The sequence below is a fragment of the Anabrus simplex genome, chromosome 2 (assembly GCF_040414725.1).
Source record: "Anabrus simplex isolate iqAnaSimp1 chromosome 2, ASM4041472v1, whole genome shotgun sequence".
Classification (NCBI taxonomy): domain Eukaryota; kingdom Metazoa; phylum Arthropoda; class Insecta; order Orthoptera; family Tettigoniidae; genus Anabrus; species Anabrus simplex.
In genome coordinates, this window is record NC_090266.1 from 127700201 (window position 1) to 127714490 (window position 14290).

Genomic DNA, 14290 nt, shown 5'->3' on the forward strand with positions numbered 1-14290 from the left:
CAACAGAATTGTAAGTGGTCAAACAATTTCTAACCGCACAGGTCTGGGATCATGTAACAAAAGAAACCAATGCTTTTGTCTTTAAAAATCTTGTATCTTTGTCAAATTCCCCTCACACTGGTAATATTCCCCTGATGCCTCAGGGTCAATATACTGGCTACTACCAGTAGTACTGGGATTTCAGCAGGACATATCAGATCAGTTGGATTCAGGAGGCCAGTTAGATTGCATAGCCATAGATCTTTCCAAAGCCTTTGATAGAGTGGAACATGGAATATTATTAAAGAAATTGGAGGGAATAGGATTGGACGTAAGGGTTATACATTGGATAAAAACATTTCTAAATTCAAGGGTTCAGAAAGTCAAAGTAGGAAATAATATATCACAGGAAGAGGAAGTTTGGAAGGGAATCGCACAGGGTAGTATAATCGGTCCATTACTTTTCTTAATATACACAAATGATTTAGGGAACAATATAACATCAAAAATAAGATTGTATGCAGATGATATAATTGTTTATAGGGAAATAAATAACATTGAGGATTGTTCAGAATTACAAAGGGACCTTGAAAGTATCCAACAGTGGGTTGAAGAAAATAATATGGAGGTTAATGGAGGCAAATCAACTGTTACAACATTTACAAACAGGAGCTTTAAAACTGAATTCGAATATACTTTGGATGAGGTAGTTATTCCAAAAGATGGCAAGTGCAAACACTTAGGTGTGAGATTTGAAAGTAATTTGCACTGGAAGGGTCATGTTGATGACATTGTTGGGAAAGCATACAGATCGTTACATGTCATAATGAGGCTACTTAAAGGATGCAACAAAGATTTAAAAGGAAAAAGTTACTTAAGTATGGTTCGTCCATTATTGGAATATGCAAACAGTGTTTGGGATCCTCACCAAGAATACCTAATAAAAGAAATAGATGGTGTGCAGAGGAAAGCAGCAGGATTTGTAACAGGGGATTTCAGGAGAAACAGTGGTGTATCAGAAATGTTAGAGGAACTTGGGTGGGAAACTTTAAGTAAGAGAAGGGAGAAAACTAGACTTATAGGATTATATAGAGCCTATACAGGAGAAGCAGCATGGGGAGAAATCCGTGAGAGGCTTCAGTTGGAAAATAATTATATCGGCAGAACTGACCACAAGTATAAAATTAGAAGGAATTTTAGCAGAAGTGACTGGGATAAATTTTCATTCATTGGGAAGAGCGTGAAGGAGTGGAACAGTTTACCAGGGGTAGTGTTTGATCCTTTTCCAAAATCTGTGCAGGTATTCAAGAAGAGAATAAACAGCAACAGGGAAAATAAATGAAATATTAGATGGCATTCAACCAGTGCAGGCTAAAAAAAATGTGTGTTTAAAAAAAAAAAATAATTCCATCCCCTGGTCCATGGAGTTTGGACAGCCAAAGTAGGGGACTGCCTGTAGGGGTGAAGTACAGTTGGGACTTCGAGGGCCCTGGGACCACTACGGTAGCTGTGAAGGCCCTTCAGGAACTCTGAAAAGTGGTGGCAAAAGGGGGCTCTGGTTAAGACGCAGCAGGTCGTTATGCTACTTAGGTTCCAAAATGGGTAAAAAAAAAAAAAAGTAAATAAATGCAATGTAAATTTTAATCTTATACCAGTTGCATAGTATTATTTGAAGAAATTCGACATACTGTATATGAGTTGACTATGTTTGTAAGTATAGGAGATATAAGTAGAATTTTGTAAACAATATAAATTTATTAAGGATGATCTGTTTGTTTAATAGAAAAAAATTGTTAGCATAAATTGTATATTATTGTATTCTAGAATATTTTTTTTTCTTCTCTTGTTAATTTAAAACAAGGTAGACACCTCATTTGCAAATAAAGAGATTTTGATTTGATTTGAAAAATGGCTCCGACTCAGAAGAAATTAGAGCCGTCCAGGGAATGCAGAGTGGTACAGCACAGGGACTCTGCAAGGATACCTCATTAGAGTACCTCAAATGAGAGGTTGCTTTACATGTGGACACCTGTTTTTTTTTAGTATTGCAGACATGAGAGGACTTTTCCAAACCATAAATGTATTGTGGAATGCCAAAAAGAAAAGCCATTTATATATGTGTAACCTCCATGGATATATAAAGGGTATTCATCTCCATTTCCTTAAAATAACTGAAAAAATAAATAATATTTAAACATGTTATTATTAAAATGGATACTGCAGACCTTCTGGTCAATTTCCAAAGGACTTAAACACTGTGAGATCAGTTTCATCAGTTTACTATAAAATATCTGCATTGCCAGGTATTTGTCAATTTTCTCTAATTTTAGAGGATTTCTGAGCTGAGATTAAAACATGAATATAAACACTGAATAATTAAGTAAGATTAGCCTAGTAATTAGATAACACAGAGAAAAATTGTCTTTTATTAACCTTCCTATAGGCGTGTCCTCTAAAAGTTTATGAACAGTCGTGCATGTGTAAGAGATACTCACCAAGATTTATCTCTTTGCCGATGATAAAAATGGGAGGTCTACAATGTCAGACTACATGTTTATGAACAGCAATGCATTTAATATTTTAAAAATGCTACATATTAATATTTTCAAGGGGGAAAAATCATTATTTCTACAAGAAGCAGGTAACAGAGCAAACACTTACAAATGTCTAAAAATTGTAATAATTATCACTGTGATTATATTAAATAAATAAGTCAGTACTAATGAGCACCAACAAATGATCATTGTTACAAATACCAAACACTGCAGTTACAACCGTGTGTAATTTCTTTATAGTAAGTCACACCAATTGTTATGCGTATCTCATACATACGATACTCGTTTTCAAAGCTGTTTTATAAAAATCATAATTAACCAACCATACCACCCATTCTCAAAGCTATCTTATAAAAAATCATGATAAGTCAAACATACCACAAAACTTTTGATGTATAAGGAACATATTTTATGCTACATCAAAAACTAAATGAGCAGTTTGAAAAACTTACTACAATGGTCGCGCGTATCTGCCACATACGGTAGAGGTTCTAGAGCCACAATGTGTTCACTAAAGACTTGAAAGTTTGAAAGTAGGCTTTTCCAGAGGCAAGGGGAGAACAGGCGAGCTTGGAAACTTCCACTGCCTTAGGTTTCCAGGGGACAGGTTATGAAAAATATTCACCGTATCTGCTGCATACGCATGCCTATCGGAAGGTTAATTTTGGCAGAGGGGCCCCAAATATTATAAATTTGACACTGCTGTGAGGTGATGGTTGAGTGTCTAATTTTTGCCATTTGCAGGATCTCCAATATCAGTCTGATGTCATTCCTGTTCTTAGTCCATCATGACTTTCTATTTATCTGTTGAATCTAATGTTATAATATTCAACGTTAAATTCTGTTCTGCAATATCGCATTGTATACTAGACTGTGAAACATTAAATTGTATGATGTTCATTTTCATTGCCATTCCATACTCCTATGGTTTATTTACTTATTTTTACATTTTCTTGTTTGTTATGAGTGGCCTGTTTCCCTGAGGGCCAGTTGTAATGAATCTATATGATACACAGGAGCTGATGGCAATGAGAGAGGACAAGGCTGAACTACGTGCACGAGTGTACCTCTTGGAAAAGGAGAGAGCAGCTGTGGAACTGAAACTGAGCTCCCAGGAGGCACAGCAGACTGCACAGATGGCCACAATTCAGCACTTGCAAAGTCAGTTGCAGGAAACTGAACGTTTACTTGAAGTTCAGAATAAGGTACACCACCTCTTTATGTGATTTGATATCTCAGCTTACTAGACAGCATGTAACTTGGCAGTTGGTCACGCAGAGAGAGAGAGAGAGAGAGAGAGAGAGAGGTGGACGGAGATTCTTTCTGTAAAGTTGCCAGCTGCTCAAGAATGAAGTATCTGGGTTGCACAATTAAATACAGATAACTTTATTATTTAGTTGAATTTAATATAAAACAAGGTTTCATTATTTGCAAAACTAATTGAGATTTATTCACCTGCCATTTTATATAAAATATTTTGTGTGTAAGATGAATTTGTGCATAGTTTTCTATTTACAGGTATTTTGTTTTGAGGGATTGTTTCAAGGAACATTTTGCAAATGGACTAAAGGAAACACAGAGGGGAAAGAATGACAGTCATGAAGAATGAGGTCAGTAAGGCTGCTGAAGAAATGTTAGGAATAAAGGAAAGATCAACTAAGAATCAATGGATAACTTGAGGAGATACTATACCTGATCGATAACCGACGAAAATACAAGAATGCTAAGGAAGAATGGCTGAAGGAGAAGTGCAACGATGTTGAAGGTTGTATGGTCCTTGGAGAGATAGATGCTGCATACAGGAATGTCAGAGAAAACTTTGGAGAATGGAAAAGTAGCTGTATGAATATTAAGAGCTCAGATGGAGAACCACTTCTAAGGAAAGGAGACAAGGCAGAAAAATGTCAGGAACATATCCAACAGTTGTATCACGGTAAAGACGTAGATCATCTGGTTCTGGAACAAGAAGAGGCTGTTGATGCTGATGAAATGGGAGACCGAATTTTAAGGTCAGAATATGATAGAGCTTCGAGAGACCTAAATAGGAACAAGGCACCTGGAGTCGATTACATTCCCTCTGAATTACTGACTGCCTTAGGAGAAACTAGCATGGCATGGTTATTTCATTTATTGTGTAATATCTATGAGACAGGAGAAGTGCCATCCGATTTTTGACAGAATGTTGTTATACCTATTTCCAAGAAAGCCGGTACTGATAGGTGTGAAATCTACCACACCATTACTTTAGTATCTCACACCTGCAAAATTTTAACATGTATTATTTACAGAAGAATGGAAAGACCAGTTGAAACTGAGTTGGGAGAAGATCAATTTGGCTTAAAAAGAAATGTAGGGTACACGTGACGCAATCCTGACTTTATGTGTGATCTTAAGAGGATCGTATTAAGGACAAGCCCACGTATATGGCATTCGTAGATCTAGAAAAGGCATTCAATATTGTTGATTCGACCAAGCTAATTTTGATTCTGAAGACGATCAGGATCAGATACCGAGAACGAAGAATTATCTACAATCTATATAAAAATCAGTCTGTAGGGATAAAAATTGAGGTCTTTGAAAATGAAGCAAAAATCCAGAAAGGAGTGAGGCATGGCTGGAATTTGTCCCCCCTCCTTTTCAGTGTTTATATGGAACAGGCAGTAAAGGAAAGCAAAGAGGAATTTGGAAAGGGAATCACAATCCAAGGAGAGGAAATCAAAACCCTGAGATTTGCCGATGATATTGTTATTTTTTCTGAGACTGTGGAAGATATAGAAAATTGCTTAATGGTATGGATGGAGTCTTGGGTAAGGAGTACAAGTTGAAAATACTGTAAGTACGTCCAAAACAAAACTAATGGAGTGCAGTCGAATGAAGTCGGGTGATGCAGTTAATATTAGATTAGGAAATGAAGTCTTAAAGGAAGTAGATGAATATTGGGTTGTAAAATAACTAGCAATGGCAGAAGTAAGGAGGACATGCAATGCAGACTAGCACAAACAAGGAAGGCCTTTCTTAAGAAAAGAAATTTGCTCACTTCGAACATTGATATAGTAATTAGAAAGATATTTTTGAAGACTTTTATCTGGAGCATGGCACTGTATGGAAGTGAAGCATGGACGATAACTAGCTCAGAAAGAAAGAGAAATGAAGCTTTAGAAATGTGGTGTTAAAGAAGAATGCTGAAGGTGAGATGGATAGTTCAAATCACGAATTTAGAGATACTGAAACAAATTAGTGAGAGGGGATTGATTTGGCTGAATTTGACGAGAAGAAGGGATAGTATGATAGGACACATTTTAAGACACACAGGACTTGTTCAGTTGGTTTTTGAGGGAAGTGTACAGGGTAAGAACAAGCAGATTAGAGCAGATGTAGGATGCAGCAGTTGCATAGAAATGAGAACGTTAGCACAGAATAGGGTGGCATCGAGAGCTGCATCAAACCAGTCTGTGGACCGATGACTTAAACAACAACAACAACAACAACAACAACAACTATGTAAATACCCATTTACTTTATACATTATACCCTTTTACTGTTATATTTTTAAACTATCAAGATACCCGTGCTTTGCTACGGTTTTAAACTGAAAGTTATTACAGTATTCAAAGTTTTACATTTTGGAGAGTCCACTGCCAGCTGAGTCTATAAAATATGCCCTCAGTTTGTACGTCAAACAGTTTTGGGGAATAATTATTTATTTTCTAATCTAACACTCATTTGAACCCCATACGGAAGAATTTGAATGTTTTAAGCCCTATCATATTTAACTTCTAGGATGTAAAAGCGACCAACCTGTGAAATTTTGATTTTGTATGTCTAACAGTAATGGAGGAATGAATACTTTTTAAGGGGTGAATGTTTTAAAATATTTATCAACATTCCTCACCCCCCCAGTCAAAACCCCCTTAGGGGTCTATTGTTTTAAGTCCACTTGTTATTTGCATCCTCATGAAAAGAATTCTACTCCTTCATTAAAAAAGTAAGTTTGTTCCTGAAATGGTTTCGGAAGAATACATATTGTGTTTTTGAGAGTCAGCCACCATCTAAACACCCCTAGGGGAGAAATATTTTGAGTATACGATATTTACACCTAGGACATAAAAGAAGACCCTTCTCATAAAATTACAACTTTTTACGACATACGGTTTTGGAGGGATGAATAATTTTGTTTACGGAACTAACCTCATTTAACACTTTATGGGTGGAATGTTAAAAAATATTTCCTATTTCACACCTAGGATTAAAAATATATACCGGTACTTGGAATTTTGTCTTCATACGTTAAACCGTTTTGGAGGAAGGAATGAATATATTTGTTTTCAGATCTTAACCCCAATTTAACTCTCTGAGCGGTTAAATATGTTTCAAACCTTCTGTTATTTAACACCTAGGATATCATTTGAAATTTTAACTTCATAATTCAAACGGTTTCTTATAAACGCATATTTTTGTCATCATTCCTCACCCCCCCCCCCCCCAGTCAAAACCCCCTTAGGGGTCTATTGTTTTAAGTCCACTTGTTATTTGCATCCTCATGAAAAGAATTCTACTCCTTTTACACCCCCTTAAATTGATTCCACCTCCCCCCTTCCACCCCTGCCACAATATACGTGTCTTTATTTTTAAAGGAGATTCGAAATACCAATTTTCTCGTCCGTAAAGTCCTTCGTTTTCGAGATATAAGTATCCTCAAACAAAGAATTCAACTAATTTTTCTTATCATTCTCCCCCCTACCCCCTTGATTGGATTTTCTGAAAACAAAATAATATGTGTTTATTTTTAAAGGAGATTTCAAATACAAATTTCCATGTCTGTAACATTTTCAGTTTTTGAGATAAAAATATCCTCATAAAAAGAATTCAACCCCTTTTTCAGTCCTTTTTACAACCCCCACCCCTTAACTGTTTTTTTTCCAGAACAGAAAGTACATGTTACTTTATTTTTAAAATATCTTAAAAATGCCCATTTTCATGTCTGTAATATGTTATGTTTTTGAGATATACCATACTCCGTAGGTATGCTCATTTTAAAAATTCACTCCCTTTAACACTTCCCCTTAAGTGAATTTTCCGAAAACAAAAAAATATGTGTTTCAATATTTTGAAAGGAGATTCCAAATACCAATTTTCACATGTGTAATATCTTCAGTTTTGGAGACACCAGTATCAAAATAAAAATAATTCAAGCCCCTCTTTACAGTCAGTTTACCCTCCCCCCCTTAATTGTTTCTTCCGAAAACAAAAATACGTGTTACTTTATTTTTGAAAGAGATTAAAAATACCAGTTCTCATGCCTGTAATATGTTAAGTTTATGAGATATACTGTAGATATGCTCATTTTAAAAATTCGCCCCATTAACACGTCCCCTTAAGTGGATTTTCAGAAAACAAATTATGTGTGTTCCTTTACTTTTACAGGAGATTCCAAATACCAATTTTTACGTCTGTAACATGTTACGTTTTTGAGATATATTGTAGATATACTCATTTTAAAAATTCACCCCTGTTGTCACTCCTGTTCATCCCCTCTTAAGCAGATTTTCCAAAAACAAAAAATTGGTGTTTCTTTATTTTTAAAGGAGATTCCACATACCAATTTTCATGACTTTTAACATCTTCAGTTTTTGAGATTTAAGTATCCTCATAAAGGTATTCAACCGCCTTTTCTCCTTTTTTCACCCCCCCCCCCCGCCCCCAACCCTCCCCCATAAGGGGATTTTCCAAAAACAAAAAAATATGTTTCCTCATTTTTAAAGGAGATTCTAAATACTAATTTCCACGTCTTTAAACTGTTAAGTTTTCAACGCATAGATACACCCATTTAAAAAATTCATCCCCCTTTTCACCCCTTTAGTGACGGAATATTAAAAAATCCCCCCTTAGTGAGCACCTACATTGTAATATAAATGTATCACCGGGCGAGTTGGCCGTGCGGTCAGGGACGCGCGGCTGTGAGCTTGCATCCGGGAGATAGTGCGTTCGAATCCCCACTGTCGGCAGCCCTAGAGATGGTTTTACGTGGTTTCCCATTTTCACACCAGGCAAATGCTGGGGCTGTACATTAATTAAGGCCACGGCCGCTTCCTTCCAACTCCTAGGCCATTCCTATCCCACCATCGCCATAAGACCTATTTTTGTCGGTGCGATGTAAAGCCACTAGCAAAAAAATGTATCCTCAAAATTTCATTTCTTTTTGTCCAGCAGTTTTGGCTCGGCGATGATGAATCAGTCAGTCATTCAGTCAGTCAGTCAGTCAGTCAGGATGTGTTATTTTATATATACAGTGGAACCTCAATTCTCCTTTTTTGGAGAGACCACGGAAAGAAAACGTACAGCACGGGAAAACGGAAGATCCGGGAAGGAATAAACCATCAACAATTTGGCTAAACATCACAAAAATGAAATATGTATACTTATAATCTTACAAACACCCCTAAACCAAACCAGACTATAGCCCCAATGGGCATTCCGCCTACCAAGCGACTGCTGCTTGCTCACTCATTCGGTCGGTCGGTCGTAGTTTACCATGGAAAATGTGCAATAAATTTCCAACTTATTTGAATCATTTAACAAAAGACTAATTAAACAAACTGGTAGGGATCCTGCCATTTGGGCGACAGCCCTAAATGCAGGTGTGATTGATTGATTGATTGATTGATTGGATTGATTGATTGATTGATTGATTGATTGATTGATTGATTGATTGATTGATTGATTGATTGATTGATTGATTGATTGATTGATTGATTCTAGAAAATATTTCTGATTACAGTGTTATCTTACAGGTACTCACCAGTAATCTATATATTTAAAACACTAGGCTGAATCTTGTACATTGATTTTGAGACAACAGCTCACATCGTAAAGCATTGTGACGAAAGCTTTAGAATTGCAGAATGTCTTTAAAAGCATAAAAATGTCTTGCCGTATATTTTTAAATTATTAAAGAATGTAGCATTCTCATTGGTCAGTGCACTCGCCAGTAGGCTACTTCCAGGCCACCTGAACAGTGAGTGCGCTGAGCAGGTGGAATGCATGCGCAGTCAGACTTCTTTGGGTACGAACATGCCGGGTGGATTACTCCTCACTCGGTGTTCATAGCAGTGCTCTTCACTCATCATTCAAAGACTTACATACTGGGTGGGGGACCTTCACTCTTTCTTCATTAACGAGGAAATGCTTTCCATCCTGTTATGATTATGTAGCATTCACGAGAAGATCATGTTGTGTTCTTTAAATTTAATTTTGTGTTTATGAAAATGTTCATAGTTATCTGTGTACATACAGTGGAACCTTAATATCTCAAATCACCTCGGGAGCCAAATTTTATTTTGAGTTATCGAAATTTGGAGATATAGAGAGTACCGGTTTTTAACATGTATAGCACATAATTTAATCATATGTATCTATGAGCTTATACTGAATACATTATTATTAACATTATTTAAGAATATAAAAATAAACTCTTTTTTTACAGCAACACTTTAATTATAACCCTTGTTATAGTAACTTTTTTAAAGACAGGATACAGTACATACAGTAGTGAAACAAGAAACCTACCTCAGTTAACAGCTTTGGAAAAAATCTGTTAGTCTCTTCTGTTTCTTACTGTTAACCTTTCCTCCCTTCACGGTGAAACTTCTCATCAATACCATGCAGCTGAGATTCTTAAATGGAACTTGTCATCCGCGACTTCAGAGGTTGCTTTCCTACGTGATCGGTAATTAACTCACACCCGAGAAAAAGTGAGGCATCGCCGATTTTCTGATCATTAGAAATTTTAGCTCTTCGGTTCCAGTCATATTAGCTCCCAGGACTGTAAACCTTTCTTTACTTGTTTACTGTTCCTCACAAACCACAAATGCCATATTGTACACTTAATGTTGCACAAAATTCAAGTTAAAGAGTATTTTTTGCTTCAAGGGAAGAAATGTTTGCTTTGAGAAATCAAGAAATTCGTGTAACCAGCTTTGAGTAATACGGAAATAAATACACATGAAAAATAGCACAAACGGCCAGGAAATTTAAGTTACTTAGAAATACTGAAAATTTGAGTAATGAAAGTTCGAGATATTGAGGTTTGACTGTAATGGGTAAGTAGAGTAGCAGTAGTGGTAATGAATTTACAGTAACAAGAAAACTGTACTTGATTTCAGGTTCTGACAAAAGGTACAGCACTCATCCAATTAATAAGATAAGGCAGAAATTTGGTGAATTCCATCATTTATACCAGGAAGTGAAGAAAGACCCATAGAAGTTCCATGACTATTTAAGAATGTCATTTCAGGCATTTCGGTGTCTGACTCGTTGTCTGAAAGGCCAGCATTCAGTCCTTCAGTTCAGATGGTCCCGGGTTCGATTCCTGGCTGGGTCAGGGATTTTAATCACATGTGATTAATTCTTCTGGCTTGCAGACTGGTTGTTTGTGTTTGTCCCAACACTCCCCTCTTCATATTCAGAGAGCACACCACACTACCAACCACCGCAGAAACATGCAATAGTGATTACATCCCACATACCTTTACATTGGGTTGGAGTCAGGAAGGACATTCAGCTGTAAAACTGGGTCAAATCTACATGTGCGACACAGTTCACACACGCGACCCTACAGGTGTGGGAAAAAACGGTAGGAAAAATCTAAGAATGCAGACATGTCAGTATTTGCTAAAAGGACTTGAAGGCAATAGGAAACCACTTAAGTTCAGCAACTATCATGTCAACCCGATTTCCATTGAAGAAAAACTGGTCATTATAATAATGTACACAGTAGTAATGTAATATTATTCTCCATTTCAATAAAGTAATCCATACTTTATTGAAAGATTACATTTGTAGAGTATAAAGATAATATGAAACAAGTAGCCTACTAATTTAGTATTAATATTTTACCTTCATTGAACATAGGCCAATAATATAATGAGTAGGCAGGGTTGGCTGTGAGCCAACCAATCAAAGAACAGCACTCAAGAAGCACATTGCTCCAAAATCAAAGAGAAGATTGTTGAGTGAAGTGCTGGCATGAACGCCACTATTGAAATATGTAGGTATGATCTCTCAGCTTCCTGTGTGTAGAGAAAGGAGTGATGAGTGCTGACTGACGAGTAATCCACCCGGCGAGTTTGTACCTTTACTGGTTAGCTGTACTTTGTGGACAGGAATAGTCGCTGTTTTTCTCCCCAGCAGTTGAAGGGTGCACATTACATTCAAAATTTCTCTACATTTAGATGAGAGTTCAGTGTATGGATTAAAATTAAATTCCAAAGCAGCTGACAATATTCAATAAGCATGGCTCAATATGGGATGAAGCCGCAGTGGCAAACAGTCATTCATTAATGTGTGTGAATTGTCTTCTAAAATATGTCATAGGTAATGACATTCCATTCTTTCTGATGCAAAAATGATTGTTCTTGGGGGAGATTTCATAAAGGTTTTGCCTCTTTTGCCACATGCGTATTCCAAACAATTATTTAGTAATAATTGTATTAAATTGTCTCCATTTTTACCCTTCTTCAAAACACGCCACTTACATAAAAAAATGCATGCAGAACCACATAATAATAATAATTGAATTCACTGATTTTTTTTGCAAGAAATCAGTAACAGTGACTACCCCTTTGTAGATTGTGACAGATCAAATGTTAATGAACTACCAGCCAGAATGTTAGCGCATGATGAGATCGTGATCGAAATTTATAGCAAAACGTTCACTTCTGCGAGAGATGGCATCATTTTCTCGAAAGTTGTCATTCTTAATTAATTTGAAAGTCACTGGGCTTATACCTGGCAGTTCAAAACCATACACTAGAGTCAACAGATTAATACTGAAGATGAAAGCTAGCCTTGAATTCCTTCAAATTAATGGTTTGCCTCCACATATTCTTATTCCAAAAATTGGAACCATGGTTATGCTTCTTATAAACCAAAACAATCCCCAACAGCTCCTGAACGGAACCAGATTAGCTCCTAATTCTAAGAAGTATGTATGAAAATTGTTTATATTTGGAAATAATAAATGGAAATAAATCTGGACAGAGAGCTCTAATTCCTCGAATTGACATAACAACATCCGATAAACACTTCCATTTTCTTTCAAATAGTATCAATTTCCAATTTGCTTGGCATTTTGTATCACAATTAATAGACTTCAAGGGACGTGTAGGTCTCTATTTCTCTCAGGCAGTTTTTCAGCCGTGGCCAGTCAAATGTCATGAGAGCTATATTTTAAAGTTGGAATTGTGCCAAAAAGTAATTGTACAAGGAATGCACCAAGCAATTGGCTGCGTGATTTGGGTCACGTGGCTGTCAGCTTGCATTCGGGAGTTAGTGGGTTTAAACCCCACTGTCGGCAGCTCTGAGGATGGTTTTCCATGATTTCCCATTTTCACACCAGGCAAATGCTGGAACTGTACCTTAATTAAGGCCACGGTCACTCCTTTCCTGCTTCTAGCCATTTCCTACCACATCACCACTGTGTAAGACCTAACTTTATGCATAAATATCTCCAGGATAACTTGTAACTTGAGACCTAACTTTGTTGGTGCGACGTAAAGGAAATAAAAAAATAAAGTACAAGGAATGTCGAATGTAAGGAAATCCTTCAATAAATATTTACCCCATTGGCCGTTGTGTCTTGACGGATTTCAGCTAGTAGTTCTTTACTTTGCTATTGACATACATGTGTTTTACTTCGTTTTGTATTTATTTTTACTTATACATTTATTTATCACTCATTTAATTTCCTGGCCAATGTAATAAGCAATGTAATGGGCAATGTGTTGACTGACTAAGAAACATAAATCATAAAAACCAAAGTTCATTATCTCCAAACAACCCTTATCTGTAGATTAGATTGCTCTCTTCCATACACTTGTGTTCTTACTGACTTCTTTGTGGTTTCGTATGTCCTGTAGGAAAAATGATCAGTATTGTTTTCACCATTTCTTATGAAATACTGGTGTATATTTTTAGAGCCGAGGCGTGGTCACAGAAAGTGAAGGAGATGGAACTGAAGACGAATCTGAACTGGCTGAGTCCATCCGACGAGAAACAAGGCTGAAAGAAAGACTGCAAGAACTTGTGGCTACCTTAGAGAAAGTCAGCAAAAACTCGGAACTTCGTCATCAGCAATCGGCAGATCTGGTTAATGATCTGAAGAGAGCAAACAGGTTTGAACCAAGAAACTTTTCTTCTCACTTAAATTACAATATGTAGCACTTTAATGATAAATGCTGCAGGATTCTTATTGAATATTGCATAAAAGTGCTTAACTGCCTCATTTTTTGTTTCCACATTTCTCATTTTATATTAGCGGTGGAATGAAAGTGTATGGGAGTCTCACTAATTGTTACCTGTCCAGACATTTTGTCATCACTCTAGAACTAATTGCTGATTTATATATATCACTTACTAGGTAGCAGACCAGATTGAGAAATTGTTGATTTCAAATTGTGTTGTTACTGGGCTATATTTCTTTTTCTTTTTTTTATTCTCATTCTTCTGATGGATTTATTTTATATGAAGTATCTTTCCTGTATGTATGTGTATATATATATATATATATATATATATATATGCTGGGCTGAGTAGCTGAGATGGTTGAGCGCTGGCCTTCTGACCCCAACTTGGCAGGTTCGATCCTGGCTCAGTCTGGCGGTATTCAGAGGTGCTCAAATACGTCAGCCTCGTGTCGGTAGATTTACAGGCACGTAAAAGTAGTTAGTGGGGCATAAAGCCAATAACATCATTATTCT

The 14290-nt window shown here is 36.6% G+C and overlaps 1 protein-coding gene and 1 long non-coding RNA gene across 4 annotated transcripts in view; one reads left to right on the top strand and one right to left on the bottom strand.

Moving 5' to 3' along the window:
• LOC136863922 (colorectal mutant cancer protein) overlaps positions 1-14290 on the top strand; it is an 809530-nt gene that overhangs the window by 776116 nt on the left and 19124 nt on the right. For all 3 annotated transcript variants that reach the window (XM_068226110.1, XM_068226109.1, XM_068226108.1), the window contains exons 13-14: positions 3551-3739; positions 13509-13705. In XM_068226110.1, coding sequence (XP_068082211.1) covers positions 3551-3739; positions 13509-13705 — 386 coding nt within the window. The remainder of the gene's footprint in view (positions 1-3550; positions 3740-13508; positions 13706-14290) is intronic.
• The window catches only part of LOC136863924 (uncharacterized), a 109167-nt gene that overhangs the window by 26445 nt on the left and 68432 nt on the right, over positions 1-14290 (bottom strand). The window lies entirely within an intron of this gene.